Consider the following 27,999-nt stretch of genomic DNA (forward strand, 5'->3'; position numbering starts at 1 on the left):
TGGTGGGTGTGTGCCGGTGGAGGAGCTCAGATAGGTAGGGGGAGCCAGGTTATGAAGGGGTTTATAGTTGATGATGAGAAGTTTGAAGTGGATAGAGGAATGGGGAGCCAGTTGAGGCAATGAAGGAGGGGGGTGATGTGGAGTGTGTGAGAATTGTCTGCCATATACCACTACATTCCTTAATACCAGAAAACCTTGTTATATCAACACAAGTTAATAGAAAATGCATTTTTTTAAACAGTTTAATAATGAACAGAGGTGATTCTGGAGTCTGTTGGGACCCCAGGCACAAAAGTGTTCCCCGTTATGTCATAATATGTTGTGTTATTTAAGACGAGATAAACCTTTATTCATATAACAACGGAGAACTTTACAATAAAGACTCATAGGCTGCTCTGCTAACTAAGTTAGCTAATGTTAGAGGTCATTGAACAAACACCATCATTTTAAGCTAGCATGCAGAAGTGATGTTAAGTGTCTCTCCCTCATAAGTAGGGCTAGAGTAGCAGCTTTCAGTCTTTTACTTTTATATTTAATCGCCACTCATTGACAAACTTAGGTTTTTCACAGGAATAATGCATGCAATGTTTAGCAGCTGTCAACGGGGCCCCATTAAGGAGGTTTCCAACTCTGCACATTTTAAGCCACTGCTGTGGTTTGTCAGCACTCGGGGGCCCCTTACTGGCCTGGGGCCCAAGCAGTTGCCTGTTGACAAGTAGGAGCTCTGATAATGAAATATTACTATAAATAAATGAAAAATGCTGCAATATGTTAAAGTTTAGAATATTTCTGTTTTAATTAATACAGACACATCAATTCATTTAAGATCATCCCTGTATTTAATAACAAAAGTCATGACCTAAAAAAATAACGTTTGAAAATAAATGTATGTTTCAATTGAAGGTACTTTTATTCAGTCATAAAAACATTTAAAATGCAAAAGTTACAAGTGTAAAAGTGTTCTCTATCAGTAATCAATGATCATATGTTCAGTCCAACATTCAAGGAAACTCAAGACTAAAGTTCATGACTGTACAGCAGGAAATCAGATGGTCAGGGAGGTTTTCATTTTGGGATCAAACCCTTCAACCAGCCCGCTCTGTTCCTATCTAAGTGGTAAAACTTTCTCCTTCAGGCACTTCACATTTAAATCATACAATGCAATACATAAGGCTAAAAGGTAAGGCAAAGTGGGCGGAGTTTAAATCATGTCAAAAAGATTGTTGCGGGGACATCATGCACACATTAATGCATCTCGGCAGAACAAAAAATATAAACACAAAGGGGAAAAAAAACATTTTATCTGAAGAAAAAAACAACAGCAAACTGTGTGAGTTGAGGTCAGTCAGCTATAGGTAAATTCAAAATCCAATTCTTACATTCACAAAAAAAGTATTACTAGTATTCTTTTCTATATTATTTCTTTATAAAAATGTTTACCTCCTGAGATGATGACTCTCACGTACAGTAAAAACTGTGAAACTCTGTGTAGATTTCAGAAGTTCATTTAAACACACATATCTTTCATTCAAGTGAACGTGATATCACTTTTGCTCCCTTGCAGATGTTAGAATCAGTTAGGTAACCAGAGTGTCATGTCAGACTAACTGAACAATAGAGATGTCCATAACACACACACAAAAAAGAGCATGCTTCCTTAGAAAGCAGAAAAGATCAAATGTAAATTCTTAGCCACTGTGTAACAACAATGGACAGTTTATTTTATAAATGTACAAATGATTCTGCAAAAGGCAAATAAGACGAACTCTTAAAAAAAATGATTATACTCTGTAAGTAGGAATACTGATGCCATCATTCTGTACGTCGAAGGCAGTGTACAAAGGAGAAATCTCCAGCAGCAGGTTCAGGCCTCATGACTCTTCAGTCTGTGTTGCTTCTGTTTCCCCTTCTCTATAGTGAGGTATTGCAGAGAGAGTTGTTTGAATGGGGCCAGACAGAGTGTCAAAGCTGAGGAGTGAGCTTTGACCTCTAAGAGGCTCTGATTTCCAACCCTTAAGGTCTCTAACAGTGAGACTCCTTTTCATCAACGGGGAAGTAGCCATCCTTATTCGGAGTGGATCTTTGATGGAGGCTGTCGCCATCTGCTGAGTAGATGGCCAGCAGCTTCTCCTGGTCCTGCTTTGACTTCGGTAACTCCGGGGAGGGAGTGGTCAACAGAACAAGGCGCTGAAAAAGGAAAAACATGAACAATGACCGATTATTTTCAAAGAGCAGATATTATTAACCATATTGTTCGTGGAAGTTATCTCATGTCCCCTTCTGTTTCAGACAGAGTTCCATCTATCTTGATTCAAGTCAAGCAAAGGGCAGATGAAACGTTGTTTAGGAAACAACCACCGCTGTCTGCGGAATCAGTCTATTATTGCCACTGAAATATGTTGTTCTCTGTTTTGGCCATTAAAGAAATCTAGGACCAGTAGTGCTGGAGAGCCTAGGAGTTATGAAGTGCGTCCCATGTACAGAGGACTCTCTCTTCTCCCAACATTTCCTGTCTCTCTTCAGCTGTTCCCATCAAATCCTGAGGAAATGATCTTGCTCATGTAAGCTGCTAAATGTTACGCTTTCTTTAGCTAATTGCTGACTTTGTCTGCTTGTTGGTGCTGAGCAGGTAGAGTGTACTTATCTGAGCTTAAAAAACAGCAAACCTGCTGCAAAAAAGGCAAATAATAAGGACGTGACTTTGAACATTGGCCATGCCTGACTGTGTTAGTATGTTCTATGATTGACCCTATTTTAAAAGCACATATCATAGTATTTCCTCATTCTAAAATATTAAAGAGAGCAGCTTTAACGGCCATTTAGCAAGAATCACTTCTTCTTTTTTTCACATTTTATTCCTCTGAAATGTTAAAATCATCATTGTATGTAAAAATACAATAATGTTCAAAAAAACATCCTAAAAGGGAAGCTTTATCTCAACTTTACCTCTCTCAGCGTTCCAGGCGTGTAGTGCAGTTTCACAGCTATCCAGAGAGGAATACACATCATGGAGGACAGGGCCAGAATCCATCCGATCCCATTGCCCCACCAGGGGTACACATATTCATTATTATACTTCAGAGGTGAGTACTTGATCAGGGCAAAAGCAAAAGTCCCCTAAAGAAAGAGGCAGAGACATATTTAATGGTTCTGGGTGGATAGATGTCGACTATACTACATACTGAAATAAAAGTTAATGGCAGGTATAATCAATATCTGTAATCTTTACTGCATTGAAACATAATCATTTACTATAAACAAAGCTGTTTTGTAGATTTGCAGTATTTGTATATTTAAATGTATTTCCAACGTTGGCCAGCAGAGGTCGCTCTTCCTTCATGAGAAAGGAAACAGCATGCATTATGAAATGATTGTGACACTTACAAAGCATGTTGCAGGGGTGAAGAAAAGCCAACAGTATTTGATGATAGGGCTGGGCCGATAGCCAATCATATCTTCTATGTTGTCATAGAAACGGTCAGCACCTGTAATGGGGAGAAAGGAGGGAAATAGAGTGGAAACTTACAATCGCAAGTATTAAGATTTACTCTGTTTGAATAGCAATATGTTAAAGACATTATGGTAATAATAAGCTTAATGATTGACAGAAGTTACTCCTTAGAAAACATAAGATCTGCTTCAATTCAATTTATTACATTTATTTTATTCTATCTTATTTAACTCTATAAAATAATATCATCCCCACCATTTAGCCATTGCCTTGTTCTATTATTCCACAATTTCCCAGTTTGGGGTCAATAAAGTAATTCTATTCTATTCTATTCTAATCTGTGGGTTTCATTTTCTTTTCATTGATTGGCTGAATGTGGAAGGTCATATGGGGCAAGGGTGAAGAGTGCATGGTAAGAATAAGGCCTTTGTCTTATCAACACCGCGGATAAGCGTTACTGAATAGCCTGGCTAACACACTCACCATAAACCCACGCAATGCAAACAGTCTCGAAGACAGCCACAAAGAGCAGGCACATCCCACTGGCTGCATAGTAGTCAAAGAGCTGGAAGACGTACATGCCTCCCTGTGGAGAGAGACAAGAGATTATCATCCAATAAAGACAAGAAGTAAAAGACAGAGTAAAACAGAAACTGCATCCAGAATAAAATAATCTCTGCATGTTAGGAAAGCCTCAGATCGTATTTGTTCAAGATCATATCTGTCTTCCCCTTGGCCTCGTAGCCATATGTTCTCTTTTCCTCTGTAAATACAACACACTCATTCTGACATGATTGCATACATTTTTTGAAAGTGTATTCACTGAGACAAACCTCTGTCAGCATGATGAGCCCTAAGAAGAAGGACAACAGAGCCAAAGCCAGGATGAAGAGCTCCCTGCGGTTTTTACGACGGAAGGTGGAGGGATACATGTCCACCATGGCTGTCACCAGACTTTCCACACATACGAACTGATCAAGAGAGAAACATCAAGAATGTGAGATAGATATTTGCGTAAGTATGTTTGTACCACAGACTGTAGGTTTGTACCCATGGGTGTATGGGTCCTGCTGACCAGATACAAATCAACAAAGTCTGGCCAATGTGTGCATATTCACTGGATGAAAATACATGTTGCATGCTTTTTAAGAAATGTGTTTGAGGTTATTCCATTGTAAATCTCTGTTTGAGAGTTTGTGTGGTGCAAATGTTGATCACACCTGACTGTCCAATCCCAGAAAGACAATCATAATGAAGAAGCAGCACGCCCAAAGAGGGGAGAAAGGCATCATGGACACAGCACGAGGGTAGGCTATGAAGGCCAAGCCTGGACCTGAATAAAACAGATTTTCAGAGTTATTTACTCAATGAAAAAATATTATAGATTGTTACTAGTAAAATCACAAAATTAATATATTGAGCATACAAATCCCTGTAATGCAGAAAGTGAAATGATCTCGACGTTTAATTTATAATGGACTGCCTGTTTTAGGGTTTCAGATTTTCCAGGTATCTTAATCTCAGAATAATTCAACCATACATAATAAAAGGACTTCGTCAAAGAACAAGTTTGAAATATTCTGCTTGCGTTGAGGTTACAGAATTGTGACTAACCAGATTCAGCTACTTCGGAGATGGGCACGTTCTGCTCGTAGGACATGAAGCCCAGGATGGAGAAGATGGCGATACCTGCAATGAAACTTGTCCCACTGTTCAGGAAACAGAGGGACAGGCAATCTCTGGAAAAAAAACACAGAGAAGAGCATATAACATTATGATTAAGAGCTGTATGTGTACAAGTGAGGAGAACAGTATCCAACATGGTCTGGACTTGAATCCTTCTTATGGTAGTCCATCAATCCATCCATCCATCCATCCATCCATCCACCTATCCATCCACCTATCCATCCATCAATCCATCCATCCATCCATTATCTTCCACTTATACGGGGGCCAGGCCGTGGTGGGAGCAGGGTAAGCAAGTTGCCCCAGACGTCCCTCTCCCCACTGACTTGTTACAGCTCCATCTAAGGGATCCCAAGATGTCCCAGGCCAGAAGGGATATAATCCCTCCAGCAATCGGTGGGTCTACCCCTGGGTCTCCTCCCAGTTGGTCATGCCCAGAAGACCTCCAAAGGGAGGCAACCAGGAGGCATCCTGATCAGATGCCCAAACCACCTTAACTGTTCCTTTTGATGCGAAGGAGCAGCGGCTCTACTTATGGTAGTGTACTTTTAAACAACAGGTTGAATTTCAACCACATTGTAGACATCTCATCCTTACTTGTAGCAGTTGTTGTTATATTTGTTGTAGCTTCCCAAGGCAGTGAGACAACCCAGGCAGATGGCATAGGAGAAGAAGATCTGAGTTCCAGCATCCATCCATACCTTAGGACAGGATCGAAGATAATCAAAAAGAGAAACTACATTTAACAGGACATGTAGGAATCCAGATCAGATACAATCTAAAATAACTTTTCTCTTTCACTTTTTTGGGGGGAAAATTAGTTATATTTGCTGATGAAGAAAGTACTTTATTATGCTCCAAATATTGCACAAATCAACTTTCAACAAGTGTTTTTTTGAGGATCATCACTGTTCTATTATGTACGCAGACTTGAGTCAACTCGAACTGTCAGGGTTTCTAAGCTTAACTCTCCCACTACTTTTCAATAAACACTTCATCACTGAAAGCAGTTCAAACAGCTGATTATGACAACAAATACAACATTTGAACTTTTTCCACACTGTACACTTTTATAATATTATAGTTTGATAGTTACAACTAATTCATACTTATGGTAAATGATGTATTTCTAACACTCCAACGAGACTGAATTCACCAATATACATGAGAAGGAACTGTCTGTTTTTTTTAAAGTAATGCTGATGTTTTACTACTTCTAACTGTCTGTTTGATGAGACAAGGAACATCATTCCATTTGTAATGTTAAGTTGATACGACAGATACCAAACGAAATGTAACGCTACAATACAATACGATATGTAACAGTAAATTGTTGGATGTACCTTTAAGACATACTGTATGGCTAAGTTACTAGGAGTTGTTTTTATCCTTGAAGTTAGTTTTGAGCGGCCCTTCTGCCATGGACTGATGCCTGTAACCCCGGCTCCTACGTTACTTTTGCCTCTCTACTCAACAGTGACGTGAGGGTTCGTGTGCCATACACCCGGGATTTGTGAGGTCGATGTGTAGTTTTTTTTTAAAACGACAAGCATTTTGGAAACCCCAGACACATGTGGTTGTCCACTTTTGGCACTTTTGTCTAACTTATTTCCTTCCTCAAACGGTTACAGATACAGATGATATGACAAAAACTCAATTCAATTCAATTTCAATTCCAATGCTGCGCACATTAAGCCGAACTCTTAGTGGTAATGTAAGCAAAGCAGGCTATCTGCTCACACCAACTTAGCTGTTCTATTAAACACAAGCTAACTCCTACCTTGACATCCTGAAACTCCTTCACTCACCCTCTCGACCAGGTCTCTCCCAAGCACAAACTATACAGCACTTTTCTATCACCTCTTTGCACACTGAATCCCACTTCGAAAATGTAAACAAGATTTCTCTTTCTGCTTGTAATTCTAGTGAAGTGCACTCAGGGCACTGGGGCATGTTTTAGATACCTGTCAGCCAGCACTGAAGATCTGATTGACAAGGAGTCCAACCAAAACCACAAGCACTGAACACAACCTAACACAAAGGCACCAACTCCACCAGCCATGCTTGTCTTGGCCAGCAGACACAGGTCTTGCATTCATCCAAAGGGCCCAAAGAGGGTTCGCAAAGGGCCCCTCTTTTAGATTTTCACACTGGTTGAAAAGTCCCTGTTACCATCGTTCCCAATCCATTGTCTTTTCTTTAGCAGTGCATAAGTCCTTGACATTTTGCTGGACAAATCATGAGGCACTGTCTCTCATAACTTATGGTTCTGGTCATAGCGAAGGAAGCAATAAATGTGATGTTTTTTGAGAAAGGATGTGATTGATGGACACAAAAAAGTGTTTGACATTGAAGACAGAACTAGAAGTATTTCTCCCAAAACCTGCATTAAGTGATTGTTTGGCCACATAGTTGAAGCAGAAGTATGCCATGAATGCAACATTGTCAAAATTACCATTGATAGTGATTTTTCAAGCATGCTAGCAAATAGTTTTTGTTTCTAGTAAATAAGGCACCACATTATTTTTAGGGGATTTATATGTCTGTCCACAACTTTAAGTGAAACCCAAAAGAGGGCATATCCTTAATGAAGCCACTGGGCAGGGTAGCTGTGAACATTTTGAGTAAATGTATGTTCTTCAAACTGGACTAAAACTATCTCAGCATGCGTGAGATTGACAATATCAGTGTATAATGTATCTGTTTAATTCTGTATGTATTCTAAATTCAATACAAAGGCATGAAAACCCTTTGGTGAACATTAAAATGGTGGTAGACATTATATTAAATGTTTCCTTTTGATCTGCATGTGAAAGAGTTTATTCTCCTGTAAATCATCAAAACAAGAGCACAGTATGTCAGCAAGTCTGTTTTCGGCTTACCTGTGGATCAGACAGACGTCCCAAGTCAGGGTAGAGGTAGAAGTGGATTCCCCTCATGGCTCCTGGCAGCGTGACCCCTCTGATGAGCAGGATCAGTAGCATAGCATAAGGGAAGGTGGCCGTGAAGTAAACCACCTAAAAAAGAAAGAGGTACATACTGTACATGATGACAAGATTTTGTCAGAAATTCTTTCCTCTATAGAAGTGTGTTAGGGCTAAAATGTAACTGTTTGGTCATGTAAAAACTGTGATATTATACTATAATACATTTTTAAAAACCATTGGCACTAGCTGCCCATTTTTTGTATAATCTGTTCCTTCTCCTACTGTGGAATACTTTGTGCATACATGAAGCCACAAGGAAAATGTATGTCAAGCCAAACATGCACTTTATACGAGAAAAACAGCGGAAAAGTATTGATTAATTGACCAGACTGTATTCTCCCTACTCTAAGGTAAAAGTTAGTCTATCATGAGCTCAGGTTTCACCTTGCCAGTAGACTTGACTCCCTTCCAGATGCAGAAGTAGCAGATGACCCAGGCAACGGCCAGACAGACAACCAGGTCCCAATTCAGAGAGCCAATGTCATGAATACCTGAGGAAATTCTCAGCACTCTTCGCCTGTGGCCAACGCAAAAATGAGGTTAATATTAGAAATGTTTTATCCACATTTTAGAGAATGCTAATGATTTCATATTTTATTTGACCTCCATTATTAAAGATAAAATACAGTTGTATTTAATCTGGCTAGTATTTAATCAAGCTATGAAGCTCAGGGTCTATTAGCGATTCAAAAGGCTTCCTAGAAAAACGTCAGAACCTGCAGTAAAAGTTCAGCTAAGCTTAACAATGATGCATTATTTAAATATGCAAAAAAAAATACTTAAGATGGAATATTCAATTACTTTAAAGTACTTGGTAAATTGCATATTTCGTGTACTTTGTTGGCATGTAAAGCTGTTCGAGGACACAGTCAAACAAAAAGGGCACTTACTCCCAGAACTCAATGACAGGAGAGGTGGTGTTCTCATGGTGATTGATGGAGCTATTCCCCCTCTGAAATGCCATACAGGAATCTTGAATGAAGGAAAGACAAAAAGACATTCAGTCCTGTGAAGAAATCCAAGCTTTCTCCAAGGTTTCCAAGTTACACACAGGCGAGTGAAACAATTCAACCACTGAGACGGAGGCGACAAAAGGTGCAGGGGTATTCTCAGCTCGATATAAAATGAAAGCATAAATGAATGAAACTATGAAAGGGAAAACCTGAGAAAAAGCCACTTGAATATTTGCATTATTGACTTAAAGTCGTATAAACAAAGTCAAAAGTCAATAGCCACATTAGCTGATTAATGCTAACATGCAGGCATGTACACCATATTGTTTGGGGTGTTAGCATGCTAACATTTGATTATATGGAACTTAGCAAACAAAACGGGATCTGATGGGTTTATAGCATAAGATGAAAAGTATGGTGATTAGCAATTTTATCTCATGCTGACAGGTAAGCAAATGTGCAAAATTTCAGTTATCCATCCAAGACATTTCCCCCCAAATCTGAACTCAATGACAGCACAACTCTTAAAGACAAGGCATAACCAAGGTCATATGGTTTCAATCAATGTAGACAGTTAATGGCTGTTCAGAATTTCATGGCAATCCTTCAATGATTGTTAAAATATTTTGGTCCTGCCTAACATTTAAACCTGCAGAAGCATGACAAGACAAAGACAAAGCTAAACTTGATTCTAAGTAAACGTATGTCCAGTAGATATCTAAATTTGTTTTTTGGCCTAATGGCCTTTGTCCCACCTGTGTTCCATGAGTTGTTGCAGGAGGCCCAGGGCAGATCCCAGGTGAAGGAGTTGGACAGATAGAAGATGGCCCAGGATAACACAACGATGTAGTAGATGTTGAGCAGAGCAACAATAACCTGGGTGGCATAGCCCACTCCTGGAACAAACAGACGGAAAAAACATTCAGCTTATGCGCCGAGCATTAAAGTTCTGCCATTATCACTATTAAAGAGAAAAATTTAAATGTACAGCTTCTGACACACAATTCAAACCAATACTATTGCCTGTTCAAATGACCACATCACAGTAGAGTTAATTAAATGCACAACAGGGCAAAATTTGGTGTTAAACTCATGCTCCAAAAAATGAGCCTACGCTTGACTGAACTCTTAATAACCTTTCATACTATCTCCTAAGGAAATTAAAATGGATGAATAAAAGAAAAAAATTGGAAGGCAGAAATCCGATCAGTAGCCCGTGCTGGGTGCTTGCCAACCGTTACAACAACATGCTTTGTTATCCCACATTCGTACACCAAATGTAGAATTGTTGCCTGGCACTCAAGCAAGCACACAGACACAGACTCTACAAACATACAAATGCAAATATTGAATACTGACAAGCATACATGCCCTAAACACATTGTGCACAGTTCTGATATTCCTCTTTCATTGTACATTGTCACAGACATATTTTACTGAGTCACTGGTTGTCATTTTTCACATCCACTAAGCTAGGTGTTCACCCTCGTAAGCTTTCAAAGGTGGTTTAACATCATTAAACTTTAATCAATTCATCTTTTGAATACCTTCAAATAATGGACAGATTTTCCTCCAGCAGGTGATGCCTCCCTCACTGGTGTACTGACCCAGAGCCGTTTCAAGGAAGAAGACGGGGATTCCACAGGCAAACAGGAAGATGAGGTATGGGATGAAGAAGGCACCTGTAACAGCACAAAAAGCTTGGTACAAAGCAGTGTATAGGTGGAGACTAGTCATTTTTTAAATTCATTATTTAAAGTGAAAAGTATTTGAATGAGTTCAAGCATATTGAAATGTAAATGAATGTTTCTAGGTAATAATTAATGCAGACTTATATTTGTCTTTAAGCTCTGTCTGCTGTATTATACATTAGCAAACTGACTTCAAAAATGTGTCTGGCTGTTTTCCTAATTTAAATTAACAATTTCCTTCCCTTTACAGTTGATGTCCTTGGAATAGATCACATATTAACCTCTGTGTTATCCGCTCCTAGACTACAACACCTACGGCTTATCTATCCTTACAGATCAAGACATACTAAAACCAATAGCCTGTTTCTAGGGGTAATGTTTTTACCACACACCCTGATGTTGAAGATAAATATGTTAACAGAAACCTCAAGCTTGTTAATAGGTGATAAGATATTATGCTACAGATAAGTAACCATCACTCACCTCCTCCGTTCTTATAACAAAGGTAGGGGAAACGCCACACATTTCCCAGGCCAATAATTTCTCCAGCCACAGACAGAACAAACTCGATTTTGTTGCCCCACTGACCCCTCTCTATCATCTTCTCCTCTGTGCTGGGCACGATGTCCAAAGGCCTGCTGTGCCCATTGGAGGGTTCCACCTTAGACATGTTTTCCTGGTCATCTGTGCGTCCTAAGGGTAACATCAGAGAAAAATGTAAAGGAGTTACAAAATTTAAAAACTAGACAAGTGGAAAAAGACCAGATGTAGACAGCAGGGTGGTGATGGGTCAAGGGTTAATATAGCAGGGAAGCATGTTGCATGGTTTAGCAGGGATGGGAATTATGTTGGCACAGAATTGAAAGAAAATCCAATAGTTCACATTTCAAGTTCAGAGTTCACATGTCTTCTCTATCGAAAAAAACTTTAATTTATGTCATTGCAGGAGTGATGATGACTGTTGACTTTAGTGTTTTATGCAATTTGAGGTCAGTGAGAACCCTTGCAAAGTGCATACAACATATAGGCTACTTTACTCTAGCTGTTCTGTAGCCTATTCGGAGTCACAACAGGTGTTAATGTCAACTTGTCAAAGGGATTCAGGGAATCAACAAAATTGTGCGTTTTTGACAATGATTATGGACCTTAGGCTATTTGCTAACAAACAAAGGATAGAATATTGACAAAGCCAGGCAAGTCTGCCTATTCCTGCAATAAGGACGCTGAATACACCGTGATGTCAACCATGGAGGAGGCAGTAGACAATAACCGCCTGAATACAAAGTAACTGAATAAATACTGTAATTATGCTTAGCTTCAACTAATCTTCTGTCATTTTCTCTGGGCCTCTTCCTAATGTTAGCTACAGCAGGGGATGCAGTAATAAGCGCAGGTAGCTTCAACCTAAACTTCTGTCGTTTGCTCTGTGACTTGGGCTAATGTTAGCTTCAGCTGGTGCGGCATTATTATTGTAAGTTAGCTTTATTAGCTTAACGTGAGCTTATCATGTGCTGCGTGCCTCTGGTTGATGTTAGGAAGGGCTGGTTATGCATTAATACTGTAAGTTTGTGTTGTCAGTTAAGGAGGCTTGAGTCTGTCATGAGCTCTGTTGCTCGGGCTAACTCAAGTTAGCTACAACTGGTATGGTGCTGCTAGCTTGCTGGGTTTTTTTAAGTGTTGTTTCCATAGTGACACAATATGAATCTGCTTTACCTTCAAGTATTTGACCCAGTATGCATAGAATTAATTGTGGTTGCGATATAGGCTGCATTTAGTAATGTGCATTTAGGTTATATTCCCAGAAAATTGAATCAACATCACATGTCATTAGACTTTCTTCCTAGAATAGTACCTTACAGTGCAGGTACGAACGATATTTCATTGCAGTTTTCTCGTTATAGTGCAGGATAAAAAAACAGCAGCAAGTATTTACATAAGAATAAGGTGCAGACATAAAAAGGAAACTATGTATAACATTACTATAAAATATATCAAATATATTGCACATGTGTACTTTTATATTATATTGCACAGTCCAGTGAGTTAGTCCTGTGTGGGGGTTTTAGGGGGGGTGGAGGGCTTATTATTTTGCGTTCAATAGTCTTACAGCTGGTGTCAAAAATCCCCCCTTCTTACCGATCCAATTACAACTCACTGGTGAGGATACTGGTTACAATTAGTTTCTGTGAGTGTGTGTCGGTCATTACGAAGGAATTTGGCTTATTTAAAGGTTAACCATACTAATAAGAGACAATATTACATTTCAGGACCTTGGCTAGTTCTGAGTTACTTCCCATTGTACATGTCATGTGTTTATGTTTATGTGTGCTATATGTCACATTTGGGTTGGATGAGGTCACTAATTGCTTGATGTTACATGACCATGTTAGAGGCTTGTCAAGCCTTTGGCAAGACCCTAGTTTCAGGGCCAGCGCTGCTGAAAGAATTTCCCTCTGTATAGAGGAAACAGACAGCTCACTGACTGTGCTCACTCCTGTCAGCTTGCATTAACAGCTCTCTCCCGAACCCTTCTGTTACCCCTTTTCCTTTCTCTGAAGCTCCTCACGGTCGCTGTTGCAGGCCAAATTCAACCAAATTGGTCATCATTCTGCGGGGACACACTCAAACTAATTCACAAGAATACATGTCGAAACAAAATCACCTTCCCTTTCGCACACGTTCACACAAACAAACTGATTTTATGTTGTGCGACTTGGTCTCATAGGGTCAAGGAAGCTGTCTGTTTTTAAATATTTAGTTCTGACAACAGCAACACATAGGAGGGAAATCCCATTTTGCCAGAAGTCTTGCTTGCAACGACCTTTAGGAATGTACTCCTACTGGCAAAGTGCAGAGGTGGAGCACAAGTGTTACTCTGTGTGCCGTGTTGATGTGGTTGGAGGTTGGACCTTGTTTAGTGCCAAAACCTCCAGCATCAGAGCCAGATTGTGGCCTGAGGTAAAAATAGAGCCCCTTGTTTTCAGGAGGTACTTGGTGGGAATGAAGGCTTGGTGCAACAAAAGCAGAGGAGCCCCTCTGCTCTGTGCTGGCAAATGAGAATCCTCAATGGCCCTGCAGCCAGATCACAGTTTCCCTCACTTTTTCACAGTTTTTTTGTGTGTGGGTGCTAACACACATGTCAAATATCACACATTCAAAACCCTTTCCTCTTAAGGGGGCTTAAAAATATTATCATTTATAGACTGCAGTAGTTTTCACACGTAGATACTTGTGTCGGAGAGGCACATTTTGAGAAAAAAAAAAAACAAGATGGAGAATGACTTCATTGAGGTGCAGTGAAGCCGTATCCAAGGAAACAGTGCCAATTTCACCTCTTTTTGAAAAGCTATGACTGACTGAGCTAGTGAGTTAGTGACTGACAGACTGACCTATTAGATGACCTGACTGAATGAATTGACTTTATTTCAGACCCATAGGTCCATATCAAGTCTTTCTAATTTCATCAACTAACTTTTTTTCTTTTGCAAACTTGCACTCTCCAGGCCAAACAGACACAGCCTCAAGTGCTGTCACATGAGGCACATTTGTCTAACTTTTTATAGCTTTCTCTGACCCACACAACCCCTTTCACTAACATATTTCATTGTTGAGACCCCCCACCCTGACAGCCACCACAATATACAAAATTCTTGCAACCAAGGTTCCTGATAAGAATTTTAAGTATTTTGACCCACAGCGGGTTAAAACACCTAAATGACACCATGATGACATCATCAGGTTTTATCTTTAAAGTTAGAAAGCTCCTTCCATAGTCAATGAAGACTTCTTACTACTGAGCCTTATATTCAAATTGACAGAGTTGCCCTTTAAAGACCTGTATGTAAGTATTAGCGGCATCTAGTGGTAAGGTTGCAGATTACTCCTCTCACCCTCCTCTTTAAATAACTTTTCAGAGTGGGATTCCGCAACAGCGCTGTTACAAAGCTCCTCTGTCATTACTTCATTGTACATTCATATTGATTCACTAATCAAGTGAATTCACCATAGACTGTAAATATTAATGGGCAAAGCCTGAGTGATGTCACCGATCTGCTACAGGGGGCTGCAGAGGCTCATCGGCAGTAGCCACCATGATGGAAATCCTGTCCTAGTCTAACTTTCAGACAACCTAATGACAGAGTAAGAGCTGGAGCAAAAGAGGGTTTTAAGGTTCTTAACAAACCGTTAAAAATCGCGCCCACCTGTCGATCAGGTCGGCTATGCGCGCCTAACTGTGGATAACAGGTATCGTTCATGAAATCAAAACGGATGCATTATAAAAAGATTCACCCCCCGTACAGTGTGTGCCAATGAGGATATCAATTAATCAGGCCAATATCATTTTTTGAACCAGGCTATAAATACGTGTTAATTTCTGCTGTAAAATCGGGCATTTTTGAATGTGGTGTGTATGTGACTTCCGGGGCCAGCCTCAAGCAGACCTTTGACAAACTGCGGGATTTCGAACTTCCACATTGGCTTTATTTTTCAACACCGGAGGTTGCCGCTTGGAATTCACATTGTATAGTGGCGTTGCGGAAGCATGATGTGTAGAGCAGCGGGAGCTCAACATACACACAAACTCAGATGTGCACACACACACACCGCTGTTCTCCCCCGCTGGCTATGCCGATCCCATTTTGCCCCTTCAACGCCTCTGTAATGCCTAAGTTACTACCTCCTATGGCAGTACAGAGGTGAAATCACTTCGTCCACCCATTACGCCTCTGTGACATTCATACTGAAGGAGAGACTTCACAGAGGGCGTAACTATCGAACCTTGATGGGCAGTCTGCATAAGGGAGTCTGAACCAGAACCTACAGTGGAGCAAAATGGGCAGAAACAAAAACAAGAGTTCTTTTTTTTAGATGGTAACACATACAAAAATATACTTGTAAATATTTTTAAAAGTACGATAGATGTATAATATAGCATTTCATAATTTGATTCAGTATTTTTATTGAGTAATTTTTTTGTGATTTCAGATACATTTAAGGTTTTAAATCTAATTGAATTCATAGCTTTTATGTAAAATCTAATGTTACTGTGTTTTATATGTCTTATGTACAAGCTGCTTCAACCCAATTGCCCCTTGTTGTTTTAATTGTGTTGAATTGAACTGAATAACGTCATATTATCCAAATATTTTGCCAGCAACTCTAAGGGATCCCCAGTCTAACAGTTGGACCTGTTAACCCCAGTATGGTCAGCAATGCCCTGCTGCCCCTCTATGAAGTTCTTTCGCTGTTTGTGTTACAAAAGGAGTGGTAGGAAATGTCCGTTGTTGGGCCTACAACCTACAACCACACCCAACAGGGATGTCTCATGGCGCACACTCACACTAGGCAATCTTCATAGGCACGCTTCATAATTACGTAAAGCCATGCATTTGTTGTATTACGACCTTGTACAAGCGGTAACCGTGCTCAAGCCTGGTTAGTCTGAGTGTGCCCTAAGTTTACTCATGAACCCTAGAAAACATGCTCTGCATAAGTTGGATATCGATAACAGCTGATATCGGTCCTGTTGACAGACATTGTGATAGCCTATGTATACCTGTTGTGTCTCATCAATTCAATGCTGGCAAGCTAGTATATTAACTGCTCATTCAGAGAAGCTTTATTTAAGTTTAAGTTTTTATTAAACTCTGATTTGCATGGTAAAAAGTGAAAGGATTTATCAGTAGTATGGAGTAAAGCCATTTTCACATACACTCCTGTAGATTCCTAGAAAATTTCATACAGACCCCCCCCCCTGAAATCATCCTGACTTGCTTGTTCACACATAGCGGAATAAGGAAGATGGAGGAGTCTCAGGAGGCAGTACATGGCGTAAAAGGAACACCACAAGCAACATAATCTGATGCTATGATGATCATTTTTGCCTTTATCAGTGCTTGCAGTTTGGCAGACAGAAAACATAATACATGTAAATCAGTGTCATTAGGTGCACAGAGATCGCACCAGATGTGGGCATACAATCTATGGTTGTACGCCTGCCGTATAGGATATAAATGTCATCATCACCCCCGGCCACTCCTCTTCGCTCGTGCTAAATTTTCCTGAATATTACCTGCTGCATAAAAATGTACTAAGGGGCTGGAAAGAAAAAATCTGGGTAAAGTTAAAGTAAAGATTAAGCTGTTTTGCATTCACACATTCTGCTTAACCTGAAAATTCAATTTTGTGTGTAAAAGCAGCAACACACTGCCTCAGAGAAATATCAGTGACCTGTAGTTTGTATGAAACATTCTTAGCAACAATTTAAATTCATCAAATCCCATAGCTCATTTGACAACAGACTCAGTTATTTTAAACATTGGTATCTGTATCTGCCTTGTTTTTCACAGTCAGTGCATCTCTATAAGTTTTAGCTGCTTTTAACATCAAAATTGTTAAACTAACATTGTCATGTTCCACGTTCTTAATTTAGCTTTATGCTCTAAAGAAATCCTTCTTAATTTTGGTTTACGTTGATTATTTATCATAATGTTGAATACAAATATTGCATGTATAATTCAACCACCCCACCAGTGTGAGTGACCCTAACTCCCTCCACACTCTGATTCTGATGGTACTTAATCCCATTCATAATATCTGTAGAGATTGGAACAAAAGTGAGGATGCCTGAGCCTGTGGGTCTTTGTAGCATCTCATGAACAAAGACAGTAATCTGGCACAGGTTCTGAACCCGTGCAGCTCAGAGTTACATATTCATACTGTCCTGTACTCTGAAGCTCCCACAGTTGGCTAATTGCAGGCTAATATATAACCGGGTGAGTTACATAAGTTAGGGACATCAATGCCATACGTATACCTGTTTGCAGAGCAGATTTTACTGTTACAATAGCCTATATGCCTACATATTGATGGAGATGGAAGTTATAATTTAAAAACCGGGCTGTGCAAAAAAAGCACAATTTGAAGGTAATAGCATGAGCTGTGTTTTAAAAATGCATCGTGCTTTTGATTAATTTATTAACATTCCATTCAATCATAACTTGCAGTGTAATGTGCCTCATAGAGTGAGCATTTAATGTAAAAAATAAAAATATATTTTTGATCGCAAACAAAATCTGTATTTCATGTGGATTTTAGTTTGAGGTCATTTCCTCTGATAAACAACTTACATGCTTTTGAAGTTCTTCATAACTGTAAATGAACAACAGGCCATACAAACAACTCTGTCTTTAAATACACATCCAGTCACATTTAATCTGCCATCCCATTACAGCATTGTACAGCATGATTCTTAGCATGAAGTTTGCTGAATTTAACAGATACAGAGTGAACTTTTGATTTCTGGATGCACAGTCTCTGTACTTGATCATGTATGTAATATTTAAATAGTGCAGGCCCTGCATGCTATATTTGCAAAGCAGAGGTCTCTCAAAATGATTATGTAAGAGAAATGTCATGGAGCTTTCACTGAGTATAGCAATAAACAAACCATCAGGTACAAATTTAATCTTGATTATGTTAAAAATATCTTATGAATACCGCTTTTTAAATTATCCATAATTGACTTAGAAAAATGTTGTCAATATTCAAAGGCACTCACCTTTCATGTTTGACAGCAGATTGGAGCCGTGAGTAAATTCAGGCCTGCTGCCGTTTCAGGTTTCACTAAATAACATTCATGCAGGGGAGGAGATCTGAGAAACTAACGACTTTCATGGAGCCTGCACTGAGGTTTTCCCTCTGAGTTGCCCCTCTCTGACAAACCCCCCCTTTTCCTCTCCCATTCAGACACCGCCACACACAAACACACAAACAGCACACTAGAGGTCTGTGCTGTCTCAGCGTGGTGGGCTGATTGCATAACCTTTTGACACACACATTCTCCCAGGGCCTTTCTGTCCAGAGAGCAAGCAGAAAGTATAGAGGGAAGCGCCTGGTACGATGTGTATGAATATGTGCAAAGATCCGGACTATATCCGAGGTTTGGTTAGATGGTGACTTAAAGAAATTAAAATGCTTCATTTGCATTTGTTTTAATTTTATTGATATTATTATTATTTGTGCATCCAATTCCTAACATATTGTAAAAGCACCCATTTTTTTGGTTGTATTTTCTGCCTTATTGTAACCAAAACATCACCCCTGTTTCATGAAGCCCCTGCACAGATCCTTAATTCAGCACCCCCAAAAGAGTCTTTATTCCTTCCTCACAGACCCAGTTGCCCATTCAGAACATTTTCCCACCACAGGGGTCCAGAGTGGCCGGTTCAAGGCATTTGTTAGAAGGTCACAATCCAGAGGGTCTTTATGGAGGTGGGGATAGGGGGGAGTGACTGCTTTTCCTGTCTGAAATCTTTCAGGATCAGGTCTCTTTATTTGTAAACTTCCTAACCCCCCCCCTCCCACACACCTCAAATCGAATTATAATTCAAGACACACAACACATTTGCAAAGCCGTCTGCCTGACATTAGTTTTGTGGCAGTTTTGACTTTCATTGTATGAACACCCAACCTGTTTAAGTTGCCTAGAGTCAGTTCAAAAATCTGTAAATAAACAGAAGCCAACAAGCTTGAAATAAGTCGTTTTTTGTAACATGTTGTTACCTAAAGTGTCTTGAGTCCCTTTGACACTCAGGACATTTTCAAGATAATATTCCTAAAATGTTTTACACATGTTCCTATAGACTGTATATAGACCATTTCCTTCAGATGTTAAAAGGAGGAAAATATTCACTTTTTAGGACAGAAACTGCAGCGGGTTGAAGCGAGATGCCACTGCAGGGCGGCCTGTCAAAGTCCGGATTTCCCCCGGATCGGGCTATACATGGATGTAGTCTCAGTGACATCACCCTTGGTTTCTGACTTTTAAAGCCTATCAATAGTGTTTTGCCATATTGGAAATTCTGTCTCAAACTAACTTTCGTTCAACCTAACAGGCAAAGAGTTGGAGCTGAGGCGGGCCTTTAGCCTCGTGACAAACATGCCTCACAGGTCACTGCTCAGATTGTCATTTACTTTAAATAGGGTTGTTTAGAGTAAATGCTTCGCGTTAAAGATCCCTGCATTCACTTTAGGTTGAAATTTAATCCATAGCTGGGCAGACATTGAGGGGACTCGCTCACAAGACTTGTTAATGATTAATATCTGAGCTGCTCGAGCCAAAAGAAGTTCATACATCAAAATAACTGTTGCAATTTGAGGTCATTGGAAGACAACTTATATATTTTGACTGGACTGCATGTTTTCTTATTGATGGATTGATCAATGAATGAGATGAACACACCTCCAATCTTTCTACATTTTGAGGTTTCTGAAAAATGTAATGTCTAAGATCGGTCTACCCGTATATGCAATATAATTCAAGAGAGGCCTTGTTAAGTAAGGGGTCTCAAACCTTGGTGTTTCTTGAAGTGGTTGCTCTCCAGATTCATATGCCCGCGTTAACAAAATGTTGAATTCCAAACATCTGTGACAAACAACTGAGTATAAAAACTGTTCATGGTAATCACAAGTGGGTTAAAGGTGTGTACACAAAGATTACACGGTATGTCAACATCATGATGGCAGATTTGATCTGACCAAAATCGCTTGCCCTCTCCGACCAAACAAGACCAACAGCGAGTTCAGAGTAAAGCAAGGCAATGTATTTAAAAGCTGGATGCAAAATTTCTAGCTGTTGTCTCTTTTACCAGCGAATATTTGGCTCCCGTTGCAGTTTCAGTTCAACATCAGAGAAAAAAACCTTTCAGGAAACAAAGAGCACTCATCTGCCAATGTGTGTTATTTACCGGTACATGTTTTGTATTTGATATTCTTATATGTGTAATAAGACATTTTACTTTCATATTATAACAAGGCATTAGTTCAAAAGGTTGAATTTGATATAATGTTCTCTATCGTGTACATTTTATTACAGTTTTAACACTCAAATATTTGCCTTCAAGAGGATACCTTGCATTCAAAAACAAGTTACTTCAACCAAAATTCCTCAGAGCCTGACATGTTTGGGCAGCAGGGCGAGCATTTTAAACGTTTCTATTAGTTATTTAAAACGTTTTAAAGTGAAGTAAAAAAGTTCTCATTACTACAATCCCAGTTTTGCAAACAGTCTGGTCATTATCTTCTGTTCAGATCTACTGCAGCAGCTCTGTGCATGTTTCTCTCTGGGGCAGTTAAGTATTCATGCACAAATTAGCAATTGTTTCTAATTGACTTTTATTAATGAATGTCTCTAGTTCATTTGACCTCTAAACAGATGTTGAATTCCTCCAGAATATCAGTGTTATCACAATAACTACACTGTCAAGACAAGTAGTCATGGTAACTTAAATTCTGCCTTTTGATATAAACTAGTATAAATGTTGTGATCAATCAATTCAATTCAATCAATTTCTATTTGTATAGCGTCAACTCATAACAAGTGTTATCTCGAGACACTTTACAAAAAGCAGGTAAAAAGACCTTACTCATTGTTATGTTACAAAAAGCAGGTAAAAGACCTTACTTATTGTTATGTTACAAAGATCCGGCCTATCCATCATGAGCACTTTAGCAAAGCAGCAAAAGTTACAGTGGTAAGAAAAAACTGCCTTATTAAAAGGTAGAAATCTTCGGCCGGATCCCCGGCTCATGACGAAACAGCCTTCACAGGCCTAGACTGCGCCGGGCTTGGAAAGGGATAGGGGGAGAGATGTCATTATCTCGTCTTTATCTCTTCTCAACTAATGTAGAATTTAACCAACTTACAAAGAGGTTCCCGGTTTGCTTCACGGTTTCAGCCAAGAAGGAAGATGAATACAACTTGAATAAACTTATAGAAACCAAACCAGTAATGTTTTTGTTTTGAATGAATATACATTTATCTCAATTTATCATCCCAAATTTATTCAATTTACAATCTTATGGCAGCCCAGACACCAGGTTTTTTAAGTTCAAACAACAGGTTTGTTTTTTACAGTGTAGCTTTTCATATACTAAATCCATTCATCTAGAACTTCTAAAGATGCCCATTGCCCAGTGTCACCTCCAAATAGCATCTGACTTTTTAAATGTGTTTCAGCTAAAGAGATCCTTCACAACTTCAAACCTTTTTTGAAACCACACCTCAAAGGTCATTTTATACTTTTGGCTGTTGGACTTACATAATAGTCGTTTTGTCAAAGGTTGTTCCATATCTCTGTTGTTTTTTTAGCCTTACCCTTGAATATGGAAAAGTGCTTTGGTCAACTTGTGTTGTTTATTAACATCACTTGAAGAAACTTGACTTTCTTGGAGAATTAGGAACGACACATTTAACGTTTTTATTTTATTTTAACACAACCAACCAATATACTATAGTGATAATGTGGACATCAGTAGCTGGCATATCTGAAAATATTTGAAAGATAATCTGAACTGAATATTTTGCCAATTTGAATTCAAAAGCTTTGTGTGAAGTTGCATTAATTCCATTTAAATCAGTTTTAGCTTACAATCATCTATTTATTTATTTGAATTGTCCAATGAAACTGAAAGTAAAAAACAACTTTAGTCACATATTTGAGCTGTATGTAAACCCCTTTAAATGTTCCTTTACTTGTACGTTTCATGCACTGTGAACTAGTGCCCTCTAGTGTTCAGTGTAAACACTATTGGAGAATTGAGGCAGAAAAACATCCCAAAGTTTAGTATTCATCATGAAATGGGTACTCGGGATGGTCACTCCACCTGTGTTAGGACAAACAAAAAGTGTTATTACTTCTGAGCTGGACGATGATGAGGACTAATAAGACTTCAATAAAACTGTTCTTGCATTTCAGAACAAAAAACACAACACAATTCATTAATGTACTAAGTAGGACCTATATAAATACATCCAGGTTAGGTACAGTATTAGGCTGAACTCTCCTTTGACTATAACCTATAAATGCTTATACTTACATCAGCAGCTCAACAAATCGAATGTTTTTGTTCAGTGCTTCAACAGCTTTCATTTCATCCTCAGTGAGTGAAAAATCAAATATCTGGAACAAAATATGTGATTTGATTAAACCAGGGTATGTCTACTCTAAAATCACTGCATAAAATATGAATTTTAGCAACATAACTTATCTAATTGATAAGTGTATTCACTGTGTACAGTTGATACAAGCTCTGATCAGGTAATCATTTTTGATAAAAGCCACCTGAAAGTTATGTGTAATCCTCTCGGGGCTGAAGCTCTTGGGGATCACGACGACTCCTCTCTGGACGTTGAAGCGTAGAGCCACCTGAGCGCTGCTCTTGTTGTACTTTTTCCCGATGGATACAAGCAGCTTGTCCTCCAGCATGGGGGGACATTTCACATTCACCCTGAACCAGAGAGAGGAAAAACTTCACTTATCTGCTTAGTTGTGTCATTAGACATTGATTCTTTATCCTCTTTAACGTCATCTTCTGTTAATAGTATCACATCTGCTTTAAAAAGTGCATTTTGTCTTACATACCAGGATGCATCTCTGGAGGAGCCAATTGGGCAGTATCCAACAATCACAATGTCGTTGTGGCGACAGTACTCCATGAGCTTGGGTTGTGTGAAGTATGGGTGACATTCAACCTACAGGTATGTAAGAAGAAGACATTTGGACCAAAGTGGTCGGACATTGGGTTGACAGTTGGATGAGAATAGAATAAAGACTTCCAATCATTATTATTTATAAAGAATATTTTGTAATTTGTGACTTAACGTTTCATCGATAATATCTGTTGAGTACTCAGTATGCTACATGTATCCTTTTTAATATAACATCTTCAGAAAACTCTTTCAATGTGGGAATAACAGCATCCTGCAAAGACCACTAAAGAACTAATCTATCCAAGTAGACTGACAGAAGAAAATACTTCCTGTAATTTCAACCAGTAAAGGATAATCCTTTAAACAAAGTCACTTTTTCTGTCAGAATTTTCTTATAAAATGTAAAGTTTAGTTCTTAAATGAAGCACAACAAGCTAAGAACCCCTCATGTCTAATACACTGCTGTATATACTGCCATAATATTCTTCTATAGAGACTTTTATCTCTTCTGTTAATGACTCTGACCATTCAGGTGTCAGGGATCTAAAGTGGAGGTCACCTGGTTGGACACAGGTTTGTGCTTGAGGCCGGGTTTATTCAGCAGCAGCTCCAGCTGTCTGCGGTTGAAGTTGGAGACTCCCAGAGATTTGACCAATCCTGCGTCTTTGCAAGCCTCCAAGGCCTGTTGAGAGGAAAAGATTTACATCTTGCAGAGCATGGGCGTGATTATCTATACAGACTTACTGAGATAGTGGAGAAAAAAACTACAGCACACAGTGTAGAAGAACAATCAGACCTTTGAACACACAATGGCTGTTTATGACATTGACCTTGATACTTCATGTTAACGTGTTAACACATTAGCCTTTAAGTTCAGAGGAATATCACACCACATACTTAGTGGTTTTCCTTTAATCCAATTCTAAATCTGTTTACTGTCATAATTATCGATGTCTGGTTTAATTCAGGATGGCAGTCATGAGTCATTACCAGCACGTCTAAAATGTAGACAAGTTTGGCCGAGCCTTCAGGTTGGAGAAAGGAACAACCGAAGTCATGTTGCACAATGAAATTTGACATTTCATGAGATAACCCCTAGTTTAATTTAATATAATACTTTATAAACTCTATGCAGTTAATCACCATCTCACCATGCTCAGTTGTGTCTGAATATTCAAAGTTATACTGTATGTATATAATTCTTTGAAACAGAGTTACACATAAATGTATGAATGAATGTTACAAAAAGTGAGAAAATACCCTCTCAGAACATTACAACAGGGGAAAGAATTGAAGTCATTAAACACGGGGACCATCCACTGTGACCTCAACAGACCTCACCTCCCATGTTGCACAGATGTCTGTGTGGTGGTAGATGTATTTTCCATCCTCGTCCTTTGGATAGAACTCATTGCCAGGCTGGAATTGAAGCATAATTCAAACACTTGTGAGAACATTTATACATATTCTTGTTGCTTAAACAACCTGACCATGGTGATTATATTATTGAAGGGGAATATCCCTATAAAGGTGTACAGCACCTTATCCTAAAGGTGAGGAGATGTTGGGTTCATTTGACTAAATAAACAAATATCAGACTATGACCTAAACACCAAGTTGCACTTTTCCGATCTTATCCAAACATAGGCATGAATGTCCAATCTTTTAAGAGTTGCATCAGCAACATATCACACAACTGTGAGATTTAAATGTTTTAATAAATGGTCTACCATGACTGATATTTATCAAATCTATAAAAATAGTATTTAAATAAAACATAAACTCTGCGCATTAAGAACATTTTCAGACACTGGACAGCTGGCTGATTAATACACTAACATTTATATAAAAGTGGTATAGATACCTTGAAGGCCATAGGGAGCTCAACGATGTAGAGATCCACATAGTCTAGTTTTAAGATTTTCAGTGTCCTCTCCAAGGCTGGTCTCACCAACTCTGGTGGATGGAAGGTATTCCAGAGCTAGGGCAGATTGAAAAATAGAGCTACTTCAAGAACAACAAGATAAAAAATGACATATAGCAAAGCACGTTACACAGTAACAAATCGTCTTACCTTTCCACAGTAAAAGATGTCCTCTCTTTTCACGACTCCCTCAGCAATCTTCTGTCTAATGGCTTGACCCACTTCATGCTCATTGAAGTACACCAGAGCCCCATCAAAATGCCTGTAACCCACATCTATGGCCAGCTTGACACACTCAAGAGCTGTGCCTCTGGGCGTCTATTGAAAACCCACAGAAAATGTAAATATCATTTGACCTGGTTTGGATTGAGATTTGCTTTCACATTGAGATGAGTTAAACAACTTTTAATGTTTATCCAGTTCCTGAGAGCAATAAGCAGCAGCACTCCTACATACTAAGAGTGGTAGAGCAGATATTATCAAGCCAAGCTCTTATTCAAATCTAGCAACACAAATGATATTCTGACCGTTCGAGGGTCCCCATAGGTGCCCAGTCCCAGCAGTGGAATCCTGTTCCCATCACTGAGAGGGATACTGTGGCTCTCTGCAGTCAGATTCATGTCCTTTAACACTGATAAACTGAAGTGTGCTGTAGCCTGCCTAATAGGTAATATATTCAGGGACCATGAAATTTGAACCCTGACACTTTAGCCTACATACACAAATGTTTGTAGTTCTTACTTACAGAGTCTTACCCAAACAAGTGGACTATGATGCCGGAATTTTCCTGTTGTACTTGGACAGGTTTTAAGGATGTTTTTCTTACATGAGACAAAGGGTGAAGTCAAAGGGACCACTTTAGTGGGCTGAAACATATTACTTCATTTCATTGTCTTGTGTAAATAGTATCATCTTCTTATATAGTTAAAAAAAAAAGCATGCTGTTATTGTTATTTACAAGAATAAAGCTGTAAATGTATGAGAAGAAAGTCCAAATATTACAAGATTAAAGTTGGAAATGTAAAATCATTTAATTTTATGTTTAAAGGTCACATAATGAACTCCTTTCCAACAAGTTAAAATAAATCTGTCCCCAAAACATGTCTGTGAAGTCTCTTGCCAACAATCCACTCTGATCCTGTATTTTAGCATGCCTCTATTTCAGCCCCGTTCTATAGCACACATTATTAGTACAAGCCCTGCAGGGGCGTGCACTTATTGTGGAGGAGCAGCCCAGTTTGAATGTTGTGTTTACAAGCTGAAACAAACATTTCTACTGACTCCACCTTTAAAGCAGGAGGGCACACATTCTCAAAGTAATTTCAAAAGGCATTGATTTCTATGGGTCATTTTCAGATAGGCCTACCTCTCATGAAGACAGTTTATTCTGAATGTCTACTTGTGTGCTTAAATGATTGTTATTCTGACAGATTAGCTTTAATTATTCATACCTTGTGCATCATTCGAACTCAGTTTCATGCGTTAGTGTCTTTGGTACAACTATGATAAAACATGTTCATACACTGTAAAAACAGAAAGTCATGATAGCATCAAATTCTAAGTTAGTTTTACTTCAAGTCTGAAAATATTGTGTTAACTCAATATTATAAGTTAATGTCAACTCAACTAATTGAAAGTTTTCCAACTTTGAATAGTGATTCATAATAAGCCGAAAAAAAGTCAGTTTTCCATCCTTTCCTGCAGCTACCGAATATTGAAATATTTAAACTGCAAGAAGATGGAAAAGCACAAGGATACTCTATAACACTCACAAGCTCTCCCTCCCTCTCTCTGCGAGCAAGGAGAGATGGTTTTGCAACATTTTAAAGTTATTATGAATCACTTTTCAAAGTTGGAAAACTTTCAATTATATACTTTGCTCTTACGGCTGCAAAGCGTTTCACACAGATACCTCACCACTGGCAAAGAATACAGAACCTGCAGTTATTTCAGCAGGTTTTAAGAACTGGAGAAAGGCCATTGAGCGATTTGTTTTACATGAAAAGTCTGATAGTCACAACAGGAGAAGAAAACGTAAAAAAAGGGCTTTTAAATCTAGAACAGAAGCAGAGTGCATAGATATAGTAAAGATGAACAGTATATGGTTATGAAATGACTCATTTACTGGAGTAAATATGAAATTAAGACTCCTCCTAATCTGTATCACTCTGTGTTCTGCAGTCATAGTTGGCAGGAATCTCTTTACATTCCTGGTTTCTGATATTAAAGACATAAAAATGCAGCTTATGATCAATATTTCATGCACAGCCATTTTTAACCCAGCCCTCATTATCTATGTTTTGATGTACTTCACTTTACACCTCCTCCCTTCCCAAACACATGAAACTTGATGTTGCGTGCTGGTTTAGAAACCATTCCCCTCACTTATTAATATGAGACAAGGTGTTTATGATTGCCCCCCCCCCCCCCCCCCTCGACGCCCCCCTTCCCTCTCCTGGTGTGTCTCTCTTCCCTTTGATCCGTCCTCTCTGCGTCAGCCTCAAATGTAAGATATTCAAATCTGGTTACATTTATTTTTGTTTCCTCTACAGCAGATAGGCACATCTGACAGGCTGACTATTAGGTGTTATTATTTCCCCTTTTTTTTCATAATGCACGCCACTTCATACACTACACGTAAACCTTGTTTTGATTGAGGAGGTTACAAACGTTGTCATGAAGCTTTGGAGGCAGGCGAGAACACAAATAGGCCGTTCCTGAATAAAAAAAAAAGTGTTGAAAGGGTTTGTTTTTGAAAAGCAACACAGTTTTTAAAACAAGCTGCTCATCACTGGGTCACTCTCCATCAGTGAT

The 27,999-nt window shown here is 39.0% G+C and overlaps 2 protein-coding genes and 1 long non-coding RNA gene across 4 annotated transcripts; 1 reads left to right on the forward strand and 2 right to left on the reverse strand.

Moving 5' to 3' along the window:
* Nucleotides 1–887: 887 nt before the first annotated feature.
* slc6a13 (solute carrier family 6 member 13) lies at nt 888–18,544 on the reverse strand. Its single transcript, XM_061035871.1, has 15 exons — nt 18,330–18,544; nt 11,252–11,461; nt 10,625–10,759; nt 9,833–9,973; nt 9,015–9,096; nt 8,509–8,641; nt 8,020–8,154; nt 5,735–5,838; nt 5,066–5,190; nt 4,672–4,784; nt 4,285–4,422; nt 3,935–4,037; nt 3,385–3,485; nt 2,947–3,117; nt 888–2,187 (listed from the first exon to the last, which is right to left on the reverse strand). Exons 1-15 carry the CDS (start codon nt 18,334–18,336, stop codon nt 2,023–2,025), a joined length of 1,863 nt encoding a protein of 620 aa, XP_060891854.1. The 5' UTR covers nt 18,337–18,544; the 3' UTR covers nt 888–2,022.
* Nucleotides 18,545–22,238: 3,694 nt separating this feature from the next.
* On the reverse strand, nt 22,239–25,946 carry LOC132972786 (aldo-keto reductase family 1 member D1-like). Of its 2 annotated transcripts, none has more exons than XM_061035873.1 (9): nt 25,713–25,946; nt 25,320–25,503; nt 25,126–25,187; nt 24,603–24,680; nt 23,821–23,943; nt 23,194–23,303; nt 22,894–23,059; nt 22,649–22,731; nt 22,239–22,435 (listed from the first exon to the last, which is right to left on the reverse strand). In XM_061035873.1, exons 1-9 carry the CDS (start codon nt 25,803–25,805, stop codon nt 22,393–22,395), a joined length of 942 nt encoding a protein of 313 aa, XP_060891856.1. In that variant the 5' UTR covers nt 25,806–25,946; the 3' UTR covers nt 22,239–22,392. The 2 variants fall into 2 exon arrangements, with proteins under 2 accessions (XP_060891856.1, XP_060891855.1); XM_061035872.1 differs by having other exon boundaries at nt 22,240–22,435; nt 25,126–25,242; nt 25,336–25,503; nt 25,713–25,943.
* LOC132972787 (uncharacterized) lies at nt 25,007–25,435 on the forward strand. The gene is made up of 2 exons (XR_009672941.1): nt 25,007–25,187; nt 25,320–25,435. It is a non-coding gene; the product is annotated as an uncharacterized LOC132972787 (long non-coding RNA).
* Nucleotides 25,947–27,999: the final 2,053 nt, after the last annotated feature.

Source organism: Labrus mixtus, chromosome 4, assembly GCF_963584025.1.
Source record: "Labrus mixtus chromosome 4, fLabMix1.1, whole genome shotgun sequence".
Lineage (NCBI taxonomy): Eukaryota > Metazoa > Chordata > Actinopteri > Labriformes > Labridae > Labrus > Labrus mixtus.